Source organism: Penicillium hordei (assembly GCF_028827395.1).
Source record: "Penicillium hordei strain IBT 12815 chromosome Unknown utg000001l_segment0_segment0, whole genome shotgun sequence".
Lineage (NCBI taxonomy): Eukaryota > Fungi > Ascomycota > Eurotiomycetes > Eurotiales > Aspergillaceae > Penicillium > Penicillium hordei.
Window position 1 is genome coordinate 318,470 of NW_026623142.1, and position 17,205 is coordinate 335,674.

General features: G+C 46.3%; 6 protein-coding genes across 6 annotated transcripts; 3 read left to right on the top strand and 3 right to left on the bottom strand.

Annotated features, from left to right (window-relative positions):
* Window positions 1–977: 977 nt before the first annotated feature.
* Window positions 978–1,805, top strand: N7537_000116 (glycoside hydrolase family 12 protein; the record flags this gene model as incomplete). The annotated part of the gene is made up of 3 exons (XM_056891174.1): window positions 978–1,381; window positions 1,449–1,669; window positions 1,729–1,805. The coding sequence occupies 3 exons, from the start codon at window positions 978–980 to the stop codon at window positions 1,803–1,805; spliced, it is 702 nt and encodes a 233-aa protein (XP_056756169.1).
* A 509-nt stretch (window positions 1,806–2,314) lies between these two features.
* N7537_000117 (uncharacterized protein) lies at window positions 2,315–4,661 on the bottom strand (the record flags this gene model as incomplete). The annotated part of the gene is made up of 5 exons (XM_056891175.1): window positions 2,315–2,353; window positions 2,473–2,648; window positions 2,735–2,811; window positions 2,883–3,904; window positions 3,990–4,661. The coding sequence occupies 5 exons, from the start codon at window positions 4,659–4,661 to the stop codon at window positions 2,315–2,317; spliced, it is 1,986 nt and encodes a 661-aa protein (XP_056756170.1).
* Window positions 4,662–6,679: 2,018 nt separating this feature from the next.
* N7537_000118 (uncharacterized protein) lies at window positions 6,680–7,457 on the top strand (the record flags this gene model as incomplete). The annotated part of the gene is made up of 3 exons (XM_056891176.1): window positions 6,680–6,807; window positions 6,883–7,053; window positions 7,109–7,457. 3 exons carry the CDS (start codon window positions 6,680–6,682, stop codon window positions 7,455–7,457), a joined length of 648 nt encoding a protein of 215 aa, XP_056756171.1.
* Window positions 7,458–7,785: 328 nt separating this feature from the next.
* N7537_000119 (uncharacterized protein) lies at window positions 7,786–9,081 on the top strand (the record flags this gene model as incomplete). Its single annotated transcript, XM_056891177.1, has 4 exons — window positions 7,786–7,887; window positions 7,956–8,385; window positions 8,450–8,973; window positions 9,034–9,081. 4 exons carry the CDS (start codon window positions 7,786–7,788, stop codon window positions 9,079–9,081), a joined length of 1,104 nt encoding a protein of 367 aa, XP_056756172.1.
* Window positions 9,082–9,446: 365 nt separating this feature from the next.
* On the bottom strand, window positions 9,447–10,554 carry N7537_000120 (heme-dependent oxidative N-demethylase family protein; the record flags this gene model as incomplete). The annotated part of the gene is made up of 4 exons (XM_056891178.1): window positions 9,447–9,518; window positions 9,568–9,868; window positions 9,950–10,072; window positions 10,127–10,554. The coding sequence occupies 4 exons, from the start codon at window positions 10,552–10,554 to the stop codon at window positions 9,447–9,449; spliced, it is 924 nt and encodes a 307-aa protein (XP_056756173.1).
* Window positions 10,555–13,309: 2,755 nt separating this feature from the next.
* N7537_000121 (uncharacterized protein) lies at window positions 13,310–17,205 on the bottom strand (the record flags this gene model as incomplete). Its single annotated transcript, XM_056891179.1, has 11 exons — window positions 13,310–13,937; window positions 14,006–14,523; window positions 14,578–14,762; window positions 14,815–14,879; window positions 14,942–14,992; window positions 15,055–15,126; window positions 15,176–15,374; window positions 15,426–15,665; window positions 15,771–16,619; window positions 16,678–16,911; window positions 16,971–17,205. The coding sequence occupies 11 exons, from the start codon at window positions 17,203–17,205 to the stop codon at window positions 13,310–13,312; spliced, it is 3,276 nt and encodes a 1,091-aa protein (XP_056756174.1).

Consider the following 17,205-nt stretch of genomic DNA (forward strand, 5'->3'; position numbering starts at 1 on the left):
CAGTTTAAACAGGGAAATGATAGACAAGGATCCTTTAATTGAAGGATATATAATGGAGAAGAGATCGCCATTTAGCCCTTTGAAATGAGATATGTCCCGGCCTGGGTCCCCTTGAAAAAAAGCTCTGGGAGACTTCCAACCTCGGAAGATTATAAAAGTGAGCTAGCCAATCAAGAAGAAGACTCCCCGATCTGCGAGCCTATATGGATTCTAGATTCATCCTTCATCCCCTGATAGCTGACCCACCATGTTTCATGAAGTGACAGCATAGCATGTAACAAATCCACTTCGTATGTTATAGAGCATATACGGGGTACTTTTCATTCCATTTACAATTGGAAATTGTTAGGATTAGTAGAGTTATCACTCATTACATAGAGATAGATCCGATATATTTCATCCACTCCAGAGAATTAGAGGAATTACTCTGTAGTGTAGGTGAAGACGATACCAACCCCAACCCCGAATCCATAATCACATGAAATAACCTCCATTTTAGCCGGACTGAAACTACAAGTTGTAACTGAGGCTAAACTCGCCCTTCTTGTATATACATCGTTGGCACTGAATGTTTTACCTGTCATGTGTTACACTTCGAAGCGAACAACCTCTTTACTATACTTTAGGTTAAATGCTACCACACGACCTCAACAAAATCATTCAATTGACTCCGTGATCCATTTACTCGAGATCTACATGGGTCCTGCAGTTTACAACACGGGTATTCCATCTCAATCTGAAACTCTACGACATAGCCAGGGTGTAGCGTCAAGACGTCACAAGAACCACCTTAGGTCTCACATATTGCACCCTTGATATAATCAATCAAACAAATCTGTAAGCATTAGAAAGCCGCCTAAAAAGATATATAAAGGCCACTCGAGTCGCCCCTCAATTCCACTCGCAAGCTCATCAATTCATCTGACTATCAATTCAAGAACTTCTAACCCTAAAAGTCCAGCCATCTCAATTCCACAATGAAGACCACTCTGATCCTCGCTCTTGCCGCTGCTGCCTCTGCCCAGGAGCTCTGCGAACAGTATGGCAGCTACAACAAAGGTATCTACACCGTCAACAACAACATGTGGGGAAAGGACTCGGGCAGCGGCTCGCAGTGCACCAACGTCGACAGCATCTCCGACAGCGGTGTTTCCTGGCACACCAAGTGGTCCTGGTCCGGTGCCGACAGCTCGGTCAAGACCTTCCCGAACTCGGGAGTGAAGCTTGACGTCAAGCTTGTTAGCGAGCTTACGAGCATCAAAACATCCGCCGAGTGGAAATACGATAATGACAATATCAACGCCGATGTTGCCTACGATCTCTTCACTGCAGCTGACAAGAACCACGCCACTTACAGCGGTGACTACGAGCTGATGATCTGGTGAGATCTATTCAATTGAATCTTTATGTGAGAGTTTCTTTTTGGCTGACAGTTGGTCTCCCCCTAGGCTCGGCCGCTATGGAAGCATCAGCCCTATTGGCAGCAAGGTCGACTCGGTTGATGTTGGTGGACACACCTGGGAGCTCTGGAACGGCAAGAACGGCGATATGAACGTCTACAGCTTTGTTGCTGGGAGCCCTGTCACCTCCTTCAACACTGACATCAAGGAGTTCTTCGACCTCTTGGTCAAGAGCCACTCCTACCCTGCTGACTCCCAATACCTGATCAGTATGTTTCTCTATCGATCCCTTGCCTTAGATATCGTTTACTAATGGTGATACTCTTAGACTTGCAATTTGGTACTGAGCCCTTCACTGGCGATGGCACTCTCACTGTCACCAACTGGGAAGCCAATGCCGCTTAAATGGGAGGCACCGCTGGGTTCAGGGGCGTTGCGGGTGTTGAACTAAACATGATAAATTTATACTGAAAACTCTTACACTCGTTCGGCACCACGAGATTTTGCCATTTGAGCCACAAAGTTTGTCAATCATGCAACGTTATTGTTTATCAGTTTCTTTGGATAAATAAAAAAATGCACTTGTTTCAAATCAAATCATTCGATATTTTTCAAACAAGGGTTGTGCGGTTAATACCCGCCGCCAGCTTTAATCTTGATAGAGATGGATGGTATATTGGATCAAATCCGCCAATATTTACACACGGTAAGTGGAATTCCAGCACGGGCTATAGCAGAGACGGCATATCGGCCTACTACGAATAAAGAAACCCCACAATCCTGAAACATTTGACTGTAACATCTCTAGGACTTAATTCGGAACACGCGAGTGGACCATTACCCCCAAATACTTTTTTTGGCCAAACTTAATGAGAAATTCTAATCACATATCATATCGTAGAGATAAATATAATTTAAGAGAAAGGTAATGCGGACTTGCTGGTGGTCTGTAGCTAGCCCACCCGAGTAAGTCAAATGTTGGCCGTGGGGGAAAAGAAAAAATGATCTTTATAAAACCGAATCTATATCTTACATGGGCAGCTATCCACTCATTTCCTTAATAGTAAGTCACCTCGTCTCCGTACAAAGTGGATCCGGCGCCAGGCTGCTTCACGATACCAGCTTCGACCAACTCATTGATCAGATTGAAGACCATCAGATCACAGCCGTGAGGTGCGATGAAATCTACTGCGACAGGCAAATATTCCTGCTGCTCGGTAATGGTGGAATTGTAGAGCGCTTGGCCGACTAAATTATAATTGTCATTAGTTATGGTCTCAAATTAAACCTTCTGAAGGCTTTTTTCTCAAGTAATAAGGGAAGGCTAAACTTACTCGGAACGACCATATCAGGCACACCAGCAAAGTTAGCGATACGGGATGTAGCGAATCCTTTCGGGATACCCGGCATGCTATTTGATTCCAATGTGTTAGCAAACAGTTTCTCAGATATCCTATAATATCGGCAAGGACAAGCACATACCTCCGGTAAATATTGCGGTAGGTCGGTGTGGCTTCAGTTCCAATGTAAAGAATCAAACTGTCCGAGCAAGTCTCCTCGTCAAAAACCTGGGCAGTTGTATTCCACCAGCTGGTAAAGGTGTTCTTGTGTTCAATTTCAGTGTTCAGTTGCGATTCCGGGTATCCAAGTCCCCAATCCCAACGGGACCGAGGCACGGGGTTGATAAACGGCTTGCGACCTCCATTGGCAGCCGCATAGTCTGCATACAGTGGTGCGGCAATGAGGGGATATTGCTGCTTCGAAATGAGGATAGGGTAAGTGAGAGCCAACATGCTGTTGAGGGTCGTATTGGTGGCAACAGTCGAAGGCTTGGTGGATTCCCAGAGAGCATCGTAATCAAATGCAGAAACGTTTGCACCACCCAAGAAGGACGATAGCTTGTCGACAAACTCAACCAAAAGTCCCTCGGCTGGGGTCGAGGCATTAGTTGGGAAATCGATCGTCTTGATAGACTTGGGGTACTTGGTGTAGGACTTCAGGCCTGCATCCTTGTACATCACCTCTGCAGCAGCGCGCCACACTTGCACATCTCTTGTCAGGAACCCAGCAGTATCCAAAAGCGGAGACATGGGCATAACGTTATCCAACGAGACCAAGTTCCATGAGGGTCGGTTACCGAAGCATCCGTTCACCTGCGAAGGGTTGCGAATTGAGCCTCCGGTATCACTTCCAACTGCCAAATCTAACCAGTCATAGGCTCCAATGCCAGAGCCAGGACCGGACGAGGATGAGCTAGGATCTTGGTAACCGTCACCGCGGGCGTTGAAGGGGGAGTGGTAATCCACCCAGTCATCAGTGGCCGTCTCACCGTTGGCAAATTGGCTGGTCTTCATCTTTCCGACAACGATGGCACCCGCATCAATGAGGGACTGGATTGCAGGTCCAGTGGTGTTAGCGACTGGGTACGTTTCATAGTAAGCGCGGTTGCCACAACCGGTCTTGACACCCTTGATATCATAGATATCCTTAACACCGAGACGAACCTAGAGTAAATAAATAGTCAGTATTGCACGTCTGTCACTCAAGGGCACCCTCTTATGAAATGAGCGAAGGGTGGAGAATACATACCCCAGCCAAAGGCTTATCCGCTGTCTTAGTATAGTACAGCCGCGAAGGAACACCAATGGTCAAGGATGCATAGCCCTGCAAGCTTGCCGGCAAAACATCGTACTTATCGTCACCAACCGACACCAATCCTTGAGTGAAAGAGCCCATCACATCGGAATACAATAGCCAGGCTTCAAAAACGGCTCCACTGGACGGATCCAAGAAGTATGGACCAGCGGGCAGTGTCGACGATGAAGTTACTGTCTTTGATTTCTTGGTACTATATGCAGATGCATATCCAAGGATTTTAGGGCCCCATGAAGAATGAGTTGACACATTCTCGGAGGGATCCTTGGAGGTACCGTTGTACTCGACGTAGATGTTGTCGAGGAACCCAGCGTTGAAGACATCGTCAGCAGTCTCGTAGCTGCTCACCAATGAATCAAGGATGGCGCTTGTTAGCTTCGAGGCATCGCTCCGAATGACTGTCAGAGGTTGCAAGCTATTTAATTTGCCGAACACGTGCGCATCAGCTTTCAGGGTTGTTACTACTCTTGCGGGAATGTAATAAGTGTTTCCATTGAGCTCAACCGTTTGGCCCTTGGAAGTGATTGTCGCGATAGTGGTGGTGGAGAGTGACAGCAGGACTGACAACAGAGCTGGTAGCCCGTATGAACCAGTAGGAGAGATCATGATAATTGACCTAGACACTCTACACTAGGGATTGATAGTTTGCAAAAAGGTACTTTTCATCAAAAGCCTGGACATAATCTAGGCGCATATATATATACACACACATTCCACCATCATGTACTACTCCAACTTATCTCAGATCGGTACATTCGGTTATCGAGATACTTTCAGTGATAAGGTGATCTGGTATGCATGACCAATTTGGGGTACCTGATTTTAATGGATCCAAAGGGACTAGCCAGGGAATTAGTTCTCTCGGTCTAGCTGTCGGAGATTATTAGCACGTTCCTTATCTTTCGCCAAGGCTATCCATGGATATTTCGGCAATTCACTGATAAGGCGAGTCATAGTTGGAGGATTCATGGTTGCCATTGGTTCCTATTGGCTCGGAGAAACATCCTTAACCTGATAAGGTGAGTTGAATCCACACCCACGTTCTCCACGTGAATGCGCTACTCTGAACCTTGGAACCAACTCCGTTCGTCGTTCATTTCAGGGGTCCGATGACATCCGATGCTATCTACCTGCCTGTTCTGCAAGGCGGGGTTCAGCCACAATCATAGCCGTTAGTCTTCTAGAAACCGACGATGACAGTCATTGTTTGGAGTGTATGAAGTAGTTATCAGACGTTCGTATTTTTCTAGCGTAATAGGCGTTAGCTCGCGATATTAGGTAATATTATCCACGTTTTCTTATTTTAATATTCACATATAACAGGCGGCTCTAAGCACATAGATTACGCCTTATCACCCCAGATAGTAACTGTTACCTCGCTTACTTCTGTCTCTAGACTTCTCGCCTACATCACTCGTACTTACCTTGGAGTGCCGCTTAAGTGCTAAGGGTGTATGGAGAAACAATATAGTTTAACTGTCTTAAGTATGGCTGAGCGAACAGAATGCCCTATTTTTTCACACCCTATGGTCGTATGTACTTTGTTATGTGTGGAAGGGATGACAGAAAGCAAGTGGTTGGGTATATAGACGCCGAATGAGCTATTTCGTTGTTGGGAAGAGCAGGTATAAAACAGGGTAGGAAGCTGGGCAATAATCATCCTCGTGCGACCATGGTGACCATTTCGGTCCGACTAGGACATAATATTATGGGTGTATTGAGGAACTTAATCCATTAAGGGTACGTTTAGACGGGGAATTCATGCACCAATATAAAGACGATAACATTCTTGCGACAACTTACTTTGATATCATGAAAGATGCCATGAAAAACAAACGTTAACCTAGTTTCATATAGCATAGAATAGGTAACCTACATAGCAGACTTCGAGATAGTTGTCAATAGTGTGTCTTAGATGATAGTATAACTTTTCAACATATTCTTCTAGTGCTGGCCGGTTATAGTCATGCGCTTATAGGGAACTATTCATATTCTATGAAAATGCGTTTTGTTTTCGCCTTTTTTGTGACGTCATCACACCTATCAAATCGCAAGAGCAATGGGACCGCGGGGTTTCTGCACAATAAATCAGGGGGTAGACAGGGCCACGGGTACTCGCATAATGTCCTAGGGGTGGGATCAGCACTCATATTGTCTAAATAGGATTACCGACCAGGGCCCAAAAGTTTGGCAAGTCGCAGCATTTCATATTTAAGCATATGAGACTTACCACCTCGTGGGTTTAGTCGCCCAACAGAAATACATTTCAATGATATAGGTAACCTGGGCGTCCATCACCTTCGGAATCTATCTTATGAAACAGACTATTTATGGACATTGTGTGTGTAACTTACGGGGAACGGGGATGTCAGTTCGCCGTTAAGAGAATAGTTCTACAGGTCTGCCTAAATGAGCCTCTGAGGGGCCACAGACCTCAGCTACAGTCCTGCATCAAATCTCCTCCCTTGGAATCACTCGTTCGCTCACTCGTCTTGCCCAAGGTAAATCCAACTTCTAGATACTCGTTATACGTATTTTGTTTTGTTTTTGCTTGCGTTTCCGGTTCCTGCCTCTCTACTACCACCATTTGTTAGTTTTGTTCTAAGCTTGGCATAATCGTCAGTATGCTGGCTTCTCCATACAAGGCCATTTGGACTACCTCTAAACAGACCCTACCGCGGACTAGTGCGACTGACATCTCATGGGCATGGAAGGTGGTAGCAGCCTGCTTTGCAGCCTTGCAACTAGTCGGGTAAGTTCGATGTCACAAGATGATAACTTGGCTTGGGAATTGGAAGGTCTCTGACTGAAGCGTTGCTGTGGTTAGGTATATGATATTGGCTGTGGTAGTCTGTTCCCCACCCCATGAGTTGCGAATCAATGCTACAGTATCTACTGTTACTGCATTTGTGTTTGTTGGTGCGTCTTACGGTGTATCAGCCCTGATTGCCTTTGCCCAGCGCCACCAAAGGCTTTTCCTTCTCCAGTCAATATTTATGTGAGTTTTAATGAAAGCTGTGCCTCTTCCATCGATCATTGGCTAACCATTGCAGCCCATACTCGACGATGAGTCTACTCGCGCTCCTAAATATCCTGTTCCATATCCATGGACGAAGCCTGCAAATGAATACCTTGCAGATCATAAATATCTGCCTACCCACTGCTTTCTTGGTTTGTTACGCCCTCGCGGGGATTTTGATATTTCGAGAATGTGGACATCACCGAGCGGAGGAAGGCACACCGCTACTCACTGACGAAGAGATGCAACGTCGCCAGTTGCTTCGTTTATTGGGGGAACGGAATACCAGCGCACCATCACCTGATATTGTGCGAAACACTTATCGTTTTGATTTACCTGGGGATGAGAGAGCGCAGAAGGACCGGAGTCATTTGACTCTATGAAGAATGGTACAGCGTAGGAAACATCAGGGTGTGATTCCAATGTTATGAAGAGGGGAGTGTATGAGTAATGTGAAGTGTGAAGTGTGAAGTGTGAAATGTGAAATGTGAAATGTGAAATGTGATCAAATAATCAAGAATTATTTCCCACACGTGTACTCCGTAGAGCTGCACAGAATGGGCATGAAAGTGCCGGGGGAGATGATCCACCTGGGACCTCGGCTGTTTTCTTTTTGGGCCGACCGCATTTAAAGTCCAGGAAATCGTCATCCCCGGAATTCACCTGCGCATTTGATCTCTTAGTCCTGATCTCTCTTGAATACCATTCACAATGTCAAAACGCGTGACAATTTTCGATCCCCCCGCGCAGGATCATTCCAAGGCTCTTATCGAGAATGTCCTCGATCTGACACCAGTGGTGGACCTCGGCCGAGTATGACCCCTCTGAATTCCTCTGTCGCGAAAAGGGTCATATTCTAACAAATTCTTCTTGATCTCTAGGACGTCTTCACGAATACCCGCCCGCTATGGCATCCCCCCGGAGCTCGAGGCATCTACGGTGGTGCCGCTATCGCACAGTCCCTATCAGCAGCCATGCTGACCGTTCCCGCCGACTACGCCGTCCACAGCATGCACTGTTACTTCGTGCTTGCCGGCGATTCCGAGATTCCAATTCTATATCATGTCGAGCGCGTACGCGATGGAAGGAGCTTTGTGACCCGAACCGTGCAGGCGCGGCAACGGGGGCGACCGATCTTCACCACCACGCTGAGCTTCAGCCGGGTCGGCAGTGGTGGCGAGAAGACTATCCACCACGCCGTATCAAAGCCAAATGTCCCATTGCCGGAAGAGGCTGAACCGGGCAGTCTAAAAGCGCTCAGCAATGCGGGCGGCGGTCCTTTCGAATCAAGGAAGGCGGGAATTTTAAACCGTACGTCCCTGATCGGATGGCCCATGCTGTGCACGTTGTACTAATGGCTGTCGGGATCAAACAGGCACTTCCCCTAACCAAGAAGATAAGAAGGTCCGACGATACATTCGCGCCCGCGGCGCGATCTCCGAACAGGGTGGTTACCAAGCACACCTGTCAGCACTTGCCTATATCACCGACAGCTATTTCATCGGTACCATCTCGCTTGTCCACGATATCCCGCGATTTTCCTCCCCGGCCGAACTCGAGAAACTTCTGAACGCACTTAAGAACCCATCTGATCTCGACGATGAGGATATCACGCGAGCTCTGAAGGAATTGAAAGAAGAGGAGGCTGCCGAATTGCGTCGCCGTTTGGAGGGGGCCTTGAACAGGGCCACGACGGGTAAAAATGAGGCAGATCATAAAGAGCTTGGCATGATGGTTAGCCTGGACCATTCAATTTACTTCCACAATCCTCGGGCATTCCGTGCCGATGAGTGGATGTTGACGGAGATGGAGAGTCCGTGGGCTGGCGAAGGGCGAGGCTTGGCAATTCAGAAGATTTGGTCTAAGGATGGGCTGCTTATTGCTACTTGCACGCAAGAGGTATGTATTTGCTTTTTTTCTTTCTGTTCATTGTAGGGCTTAGTGCTAACTCTATCATAGGGTGTGGTCCGGTTAAAGCAAGACAAGCCGCCACTATCGAAGATTTAGAAAGCTTGTGTTATACCCCTACTTTGGAGTTATATCGCTCCTATCACTTTCTCTTCTTTTCACATATCTTCATTTATAGATTTGGGCTGAGTTCCCCTTGACTTCCTGTGGTTTTTCTTTGTACTGAGCTGGCCCTTCTTAGCTATTTTTCGACCGTATGAGCATGTTATAATTCAATAGAACCAATCAATCTGAAAGCCTTAATACACAGTCTTCACAGTTAACAAACCAGAAAACGCAAAAGTAGAACACAGTCAAGGAACAAAACGAACAGAAAACAACTTTTGCGTTGTTAAAAAAAAAGCCGACCCAGTTTTGATCTTCCAGAGTCAAAATTCGAACAAATAAGATATTACAAAGTCCAATCAAACCTCAATTCGCTCATTTTTCTCCTTGTCATTCCCTGTCTTTTCATCGCCAACCCGTTTCCGATAATACTCCAAGACCTTAGCCCCCCAAACATCCCTCCCCCTTGTACTCACCCACATGTTCCGGCCAACTCCTCATTTCCTTGGCAAGATTATCCAGCTCAGCCATTGGAAGCTCATCCAGGGGCGTGAGATACGTCTTGACGCCGAAGACGATCGCCCCTGTTCGTGGCAGTCGACGGAAAGTCTGCCTCTCGCGGCGGATCAGGATATCTGATGGCAGTGGGCTGGTCAACTCTTTCTCGCAGAGGGAGCCAGGCCGGTAGAGGATCTCGGTCAGGTTCTCGTTTGGTCCTTTGATTTCCACGAAGAAGTTTGAGCGTTCCATTGGAGAGGTTGGGGTCAAGCGGGCCAGGAATCTGGGAATTGTTAGTTTATTGTTTTTTCTGTGTTTTCTTTTTTGCGGCTGTTCAAGCTGGTATGAGTTGAGGATCACTTACTTGCTGACGGAGTTGGCGACTTGTTGGTGCCACAGTGGCACAGGGCCATGCAGTTGAGAAATGGTCCAGCCGATTCTCTGGTTCACTGTCCACCCCGTTGGAAAGAGACTGGCGCTAGCTGCCCTGTGTTGGTGTTAGTGTTGACACATTTGCTTTCATGTGGGGGTTTAGACATACAGGTAAAATTCTCCTTCCTCGTTCATCATCAAAATACTGAGATCCTCCATCGTGAGACGCACAGCAGCCTCAAGTGCCTCGGTTAATCCCTCGTTGGTGTCGCGCCCACTGACAGTGAATTTGTCGCCAGTCATGCGATTGTCGACCATCTTTCGACCGTCTTGAATTGACATTTCGAACATATTGGGGAATCTTTCGCAAAGAAAGTCTGAAACTTCCTCCAATGCCTCCTGGCATGGATCAATTGACTCGGGCAAACAGCGCAGGACCTCTTCTCTTTTGTCGTGAAGCAATTGGGTCCGGACCCGATGTTCATCCATGTAGTTCTTATCGAGGGTGAGCCAATTCTGGGCGTCGAGTTTGCGAATGTCCATCATGACACTGTATCGCTGTCGGCCTTTAATAGGCTGCGCTGGGTATGGTGCCATGCGCTTGACGTCGGATGGATTGGGGACATTTTTTGAGCAATATTTCCCTTTCAAGTTGTGTGATAACCATTGAAGCAGTTGTTTTTGATGTCTGACGGCAAAAAGAAAGACGAAGATTGGAATCGCAACTAGTGAGAAGGTTGTCATACTTTTTCCAATCAAAGTTTCCACGTATAGATCGTTGAGAAGGTTTTCTCTTTCAAATTAAAACGACTAATCAAGAACGCTCAATGTCAATGAAAGGGAAAATGAAAGTAAAAAAGAAAAGTGAAGATGATGAACTACAAACTAGACTAGACGATATAAATACAATTTTCAAGATGGGCTATGAAGTCACCATCGGGAAACAGGCAGCAAAGTAGAAGATCACCAGACGATGATTCTCAGCTTCACTAGTTTCAGTCAAAAGAAGGATAGCTCCAAGGTATGGCAGCTGCATTCCACATGCCTCATTCAGCGAAGTTGTGCCTGCGGAACTGCTGTGATACGCCCAGGGATTCCCCGCAAAAAAAAAAGTCAGAGTTCACCGGGGAGTACTGCCCGCCACATGATCTCAAGACGTATTTTTTTATTTTATATATTATTTCCAAAAGGTCAAGAGTGGGAACTTTGACATTCAGGGCTGTGCACAAACAATCAGCTCCGAGTGTGTATGAGTGGAGATGGATTACAACTAAACCTTCTCTAACTGGTTGTTGATCTCTTACCAGCCCGACAAGAGTACTTCGAAAACTATCTGGGCCCATAGCTGCTTCGCGGATCAATTCCGTAGACCGGCCTTCCACGATCTAGACACAGAATACCGTATTTAGCTTCAAACAATCGTCAAGCTCGTTTATTACGGTCCGTGCACCCTATGAACCGCCAGGGCTTGCCGACTCGAAACAATTCTCACCCGAATAACTACTATGTAGACTTCGGATATCATCGGCGAGACAGATAAAATCAAGAGTTGATTTCGAACCGCGTAAGGCGCTCGCCAGCTCATGAGTACCCAAACTCCGAGAGTACCGGATGTTTAATCTGGGGTCACGCAGGTCCGGGCTTCACCTATTAATCATTGCCGTGTGGAAGAGTTTAGTGATATATGAGATCTGACTGGCTCGGGGATGGACCGGGGGGCCCGATCTAGTTCAGGTGCACATCACATCCGAGCTAAGTAGATGGGCACATGGATTTAGTTCTGACGTATCATAGTCATACCCTTCGTGTGGGGGGTGGACACCGGGGGGCTTTTTCTGGCTTTCTGGCTTTCTGGCTTTTTTTCTTTTCTTTTTCCTCCAACGGGTCTGGGTCTCGTTCGTCACATCAGCCCCGATTCAAAGATAGGATTACTACGAGGCGTTCGTTTTTCCTTGGCTTTATTGGGCTAACAATGTCATATGTCATTTGCATTGGACACACTAACACCACTTAACATAATAATAAATTAAAAGTAAATTATTAAAAAGTTGTCTTACTCTCGATCACCAGGCCATAATTTACCAAAATACTTGGAGGCTCCACAGACCCCATCTGGGGTTCCCGCTGCAACCGCAACAACAACCCCTTTCGCGCAAAGCGCGTTTGCCGCTATTATTCTTTATTTTTTTTTGGCTCGGACCTGATGAACATACGTTTCTTTCTATTTTCCGGGTCTCGGCTTAGATTAATTCTGACATTTTAGAATTGTCTTATTCCCTGCTCTTTTTTTTCGCCTCCTCGTCATAGCCTCCCCTGTCCATATTCTCACACAGACCACCAAGACCAGGATCGGATCGATCTACAAAGCATAATAGATTTTCGCCACCGCTCATGATCTTCACGAACTTGTTTACGCCTTTCATTCATAACTATGGAGTAGATGAGTGGGAAATGCTGTACATATTATTCCGTACTACTCCGCACAGAATCCTTCCATTACTACATAATTGACTAGTTCTTAATCTATTACATCCACACGGGCCAATCAATGCTCCCAGCTAGACATAATCCAAGATTTTGGTAGAGTCTAGACCTCGACTACATCCATCAATCCTTGAACCCTTGAAGTCTTAATCCTGGATCTGGATCACAATAATTAAAGTGCAGACCAATGCAAGTTACCACTCGGGGCTTTGGCAATCGTCCCGTCGGGTCCGCAAAGTCGTTTTTTTTTTTTTTTTCTTTTTTTCTCTTTCTTTTCTTTTTTGGTTACCCGTCTCTTACACACAGACGTTTAGATCACCTGCAGCTGTTCTCCCTGGTTGGGTTGTATATTCCAAGGTGGATCTCCCGTCTACCCGGCCTTGATTTTTTGCATCAGTAGCGCTCCAGCCGAGAAAATCCTAGAAAGTACATCATATTTACGGAAATAATGTCTCCAATAGGGATTATGTGTCTTTGACAGGGTCTTTAGTAGCACAGGATATTGTTAAATGGGCCACATATTTGCTGATCACATGGTTGTTTTCTGTTTTCGGCCGGAGAGGGTGTTCAATTCCGATATTTAGAGCAAGGGGTCATTTCTTTGTTTTTCGAACAGCAAGTACTCGATCATGGTTCCCATTTGTGATAGCAGACGTAAATAAGGTAGTACTGATGCAAATATCCCTAACTAGTTTTCGAAAAGATGCGAACGATTGCAAGACTGTTCTAGGTTGATTCGTTAGCGAAATCGGATTAAATTTCAGATATATAATGCGGATTGCTACGAATCTCCAGTATTCAGGGGACATTACTGAATGATTTCTATTGAGATTCTTTCCTAATTACATGAACAGGCGAGTCAACCAGATCATCCCATGAGAGTTACCGTTTGCAACTTTCCATCTTGCATAGTGGCAATTGCATCCACACCAGGTCTCATAGCACCCGTGATACCCTCAACACGATGTGCAATCATAACAATAGTGTGGCCTTGAAGATCATGGCGGAGCATATCTGTCAAAATAGACTCGGTTTCCGAGTCCAATGAAGAGCTAGCTTCATCTAGGATGATAACGGGCTTGTGTGGCTCAGAAGATCGAATTCGCAGCAGTGTCCGGCTTAGGGCAAACAGTTGTAACTGTCCAGTCGAGAATGGCAGAAATGAAGACATAGGAAGATCTAGTAAACTCCGAGTATCAATATCCATGTTAATCTTTTCGACTGTTGGGATGGCCGTCGTCGAATGAATTTTGTCCCAAAGACCTGTCCTCCGGAGACTCCATAATATATCTTGGTCCGAGCTGGTATGGTAGGGATCTAGATTGAACCGCAGACTGGCCGTGGGAATACTGAAACCATCTTGAGGCACCGCAATGAACCCGCGTTTCCGGACAGTTCTCGGGGACAGATAGCCAATATTGACGTCGTCGATTGAAATAGTTCCCTGTCTGGGCCGGAGGAGCTGCAACAATGAAAGCATCAAAGTACTTTTTCCACTAGATAGAGAGAGCGTAGTTAGCCATGGAGGTCGCCGCGCAAGCGATTGGTCTTATTTATTTCCTACCTCCCTGTTCGGCCTATAACAATGACCTTCTGTCCAGGGTTGATGGTAAGAGAGAGATCGGACAAGGAAAGTGCCGCGGACTCCGAATAGGAGACTGAGATGCCATTGACCTGCAAATTGCCGGAAGAGGGCCATTGTAAGTCAGGGTCTATTGTACCCCCGACGTCATCCTCACTAGGGACGCAGTCTTGTATGCTCTTCAGTCGAGAAATGGACCCCAGAGATGTTTCCAGAGACGTCCATGTCTGTACAAGTCGTAGGAGTGTGGTGTTTGCAACGATTAGCAAATTTAGAGCCACGCCAAGATCGGAACCAGTGGTCGTATTCCGATACAGAACGGTGAAAGCGATCAGAATGACTGCAAAAGTTGCAATGATACAATCCATGATCATCTTCAACCAACACTGTAGGCAGAGGAGGATGTAGAATGGCTTTTGAGACAGGTCTAATGATTTGACATTTTCATCCTCGAACTTGTCTTTCCAACCAAACGCTCGGATTGTGACAATGCCACTCGCCTAGGAAAATAATTAGAAGCGAGATTGCTAGCAAGCTCTATGAAAACCACATACCGTGTCTAGGAAATTCGTGAACACCGATGATCTTGACTCCAGCTCAAGGAAGCGCAGTTGTCGGGACGTCCGAAGGTAAATTCGTTGGATGAAGTACACGCATATGGCACAGACTGGCACAGTAACAGCCATAACAGGTCGGATTTTCAAAAGCAGGATCAACTGCATCGCCAGTTTGAAGATTTCTAATTAAAAGGTCAGTAAAGCAAGTAAGGTCGGGGATTGGGCTAATCATACGGGTGTTGAAGTTTGCCAGCGTTGGAGAGAGGTGCTTATCAACGACATTTAAGTCCTGCCCAAACCTGTATATCAAGACATTTGTTCAAAGATGTAATTATTGCCTAGAAAGGAAGGGTGCACAGACCTGTTCACGATAGCACCGAGATCGGTGTCAGTGAAGTAAGATAGAGGTGCCCTATTTTATACTGATCAGTACCCAGTTTATTGGGTATTGGAATAAAAGGGGTTGAAACAAACTTGAGGATCCGATCAAGAAGGTTCGCGTGCAAAACAGCCCCCGAGTTGACAGCGATTATCATTTGAGCGGACCTGAAGAGGATAAGCATTGTTAGCCTATTTGGGTGGCGAATAGACTTACCACGTCGACCCACTAGTTGCTATCCATGCAACTGAGGATACTGCGGCATAGAGAGACATGTAGAAAGCTAAGCTTTCGGGAGGTGATTCTGTCGCCCACTTGAGCACATACTGAGCGAACGTAGAACCGAACGCGAAACCAGCAGTACAAGCAAGCAAAATAAAAACATTCGTTCGGCCAATCGCGTTAATATAATAATCTATCTGAAATCAATAGAAAATCGTAGATAATATGGGCACGTATATCATACCATAGATTGCAAGATCACCGGTTCTCCGAGAGATCTCATCCGCAGCATCGTTCAGGTGTAGCTTCCGAATTGGCGCGGCAACCGTAGGTGTCTCATGGCGTGCAGCACTACTAAATGGCTTTTCCGGCAATTCAGAAACCCCAGCAGAGGCTTTCGGGTCTTGGGAATGAGTCGGGACTTGAAGGTGTAGTCTTGAATCTTGCAGAAGCAGCACTCTATCCGCAATTGGGAACAGGTCCTCTATTCAACCCTTGATGTCAGAAGAGGAGCAATTTACACAGATAATTGCGAACCTACTAGAGTTACTGATCAAAAGTACCGTTGTCCTCATTTTTCGAAACAGACCTCGTGGGCCCAACAACCTTTGCACGATATGATCTGTGACAGCGGGATCGAGAGCACTCAACGGATCATCTAGGACTAGTATCTCGTATTTTGAGTAGACCGCTCGGGCAAGAGCCTTGAATGCTTTTGTCAGAAAAATAGAAGTATGCAAATGAGGAGGGGCCAAAAGGAAAGCCCATACTATACGCTGTTTTTGCCCTCCGGACAAGTTCATCCCATTGTTCTCGATCAGTGCCATGTCACCACCGACAAAAGATTCGAAGTCGGACTCTAGACCGCAGGCTTCGATCACCGTATTGTACCATTCAATATCTGGGTCGACCAAGTGCCCGGATATAGCTTCGCGAATAGCGACGCTAGGTAGCCATGGACCTTGGGCACAATATGCAATCTTCCTTGAAGATACAGAGATAGATCCCTTGGTTGAAGTGACTTCTCCTAGAATTGCCATCGCTAATGTTGTTTTGCCACTTCCAACAGCACCAGCGCAGATCAAAATCTCGCCGCGGTCGAGAGGTTGGGAGACATCAAGAAGAATAGGATTGGCTAATGAAGAAGGTTGGATTGTTATGTCTTGAATTGTGGCCAGTCGTTGAATTCTATCGTGTGGAGAGTATTCCCGGGAGTCTTGAATACTCGGCTGGCTGATATAAGTCTGGATGCGGTCGAAGTTTGACATTACAGAAATAGCCCGAGGAATGAGAGTCATGACCATGTTAGCTGGATGTGTGACCATAGCTAGTAGAGCAAGAGATGTGAATATCTGATCGGCCTGCAATCGATCGCTCTTCGAAGACATAGCGAAGAGAATTAAAGTTAACACTGGAGCGAGGATCCCAAGTGCATTTGCTTGGATAAGAGGTTAGCACCAATGACCACATATCCATCCGTTCAAATCGATACATACCACTTGCATTGTAGGCGACTAGTATCCACCTGAAAGGCTTTGATGTCTGGATCTCCTTACTTCGCAGATGCAATATCTGGGACTGGACTGCACCTTCCATGCCCATTATCTTCAGACTCTTGATGCCCTCCAAAGTTGAAGTGGTTGCGGCAATACGACTTTGTGTTGCCTCGTTCCAGGCTTTTTGTCGGTTCTCCAAGTGCTTTGCAACATACGCGCTCATCCGCGAACATGCTACGAATAGCGGTTAGCACTATTTAACTCTGACAAGTTCCTGTTGGGGCGAAACTTACCGAAGATTATCGCCAATGGCAGAAACGCAAACCATTGTATACGAGAGGCCAACAGTACTGTCCCGGCAACAACCTCCACAAGTCGGGCCCAAGTCTCGTGAAATGTCTCACCAACAGACTCGATGCTGTCAATATCGGAAGTAATCAATGTCAACGCAGAAGAGCCTTGAGACTTTTCGTATGTCAAATTAAGAGAAGTGTGGTGGATGAGACCGATTAGTGCTCCCCGGACCAT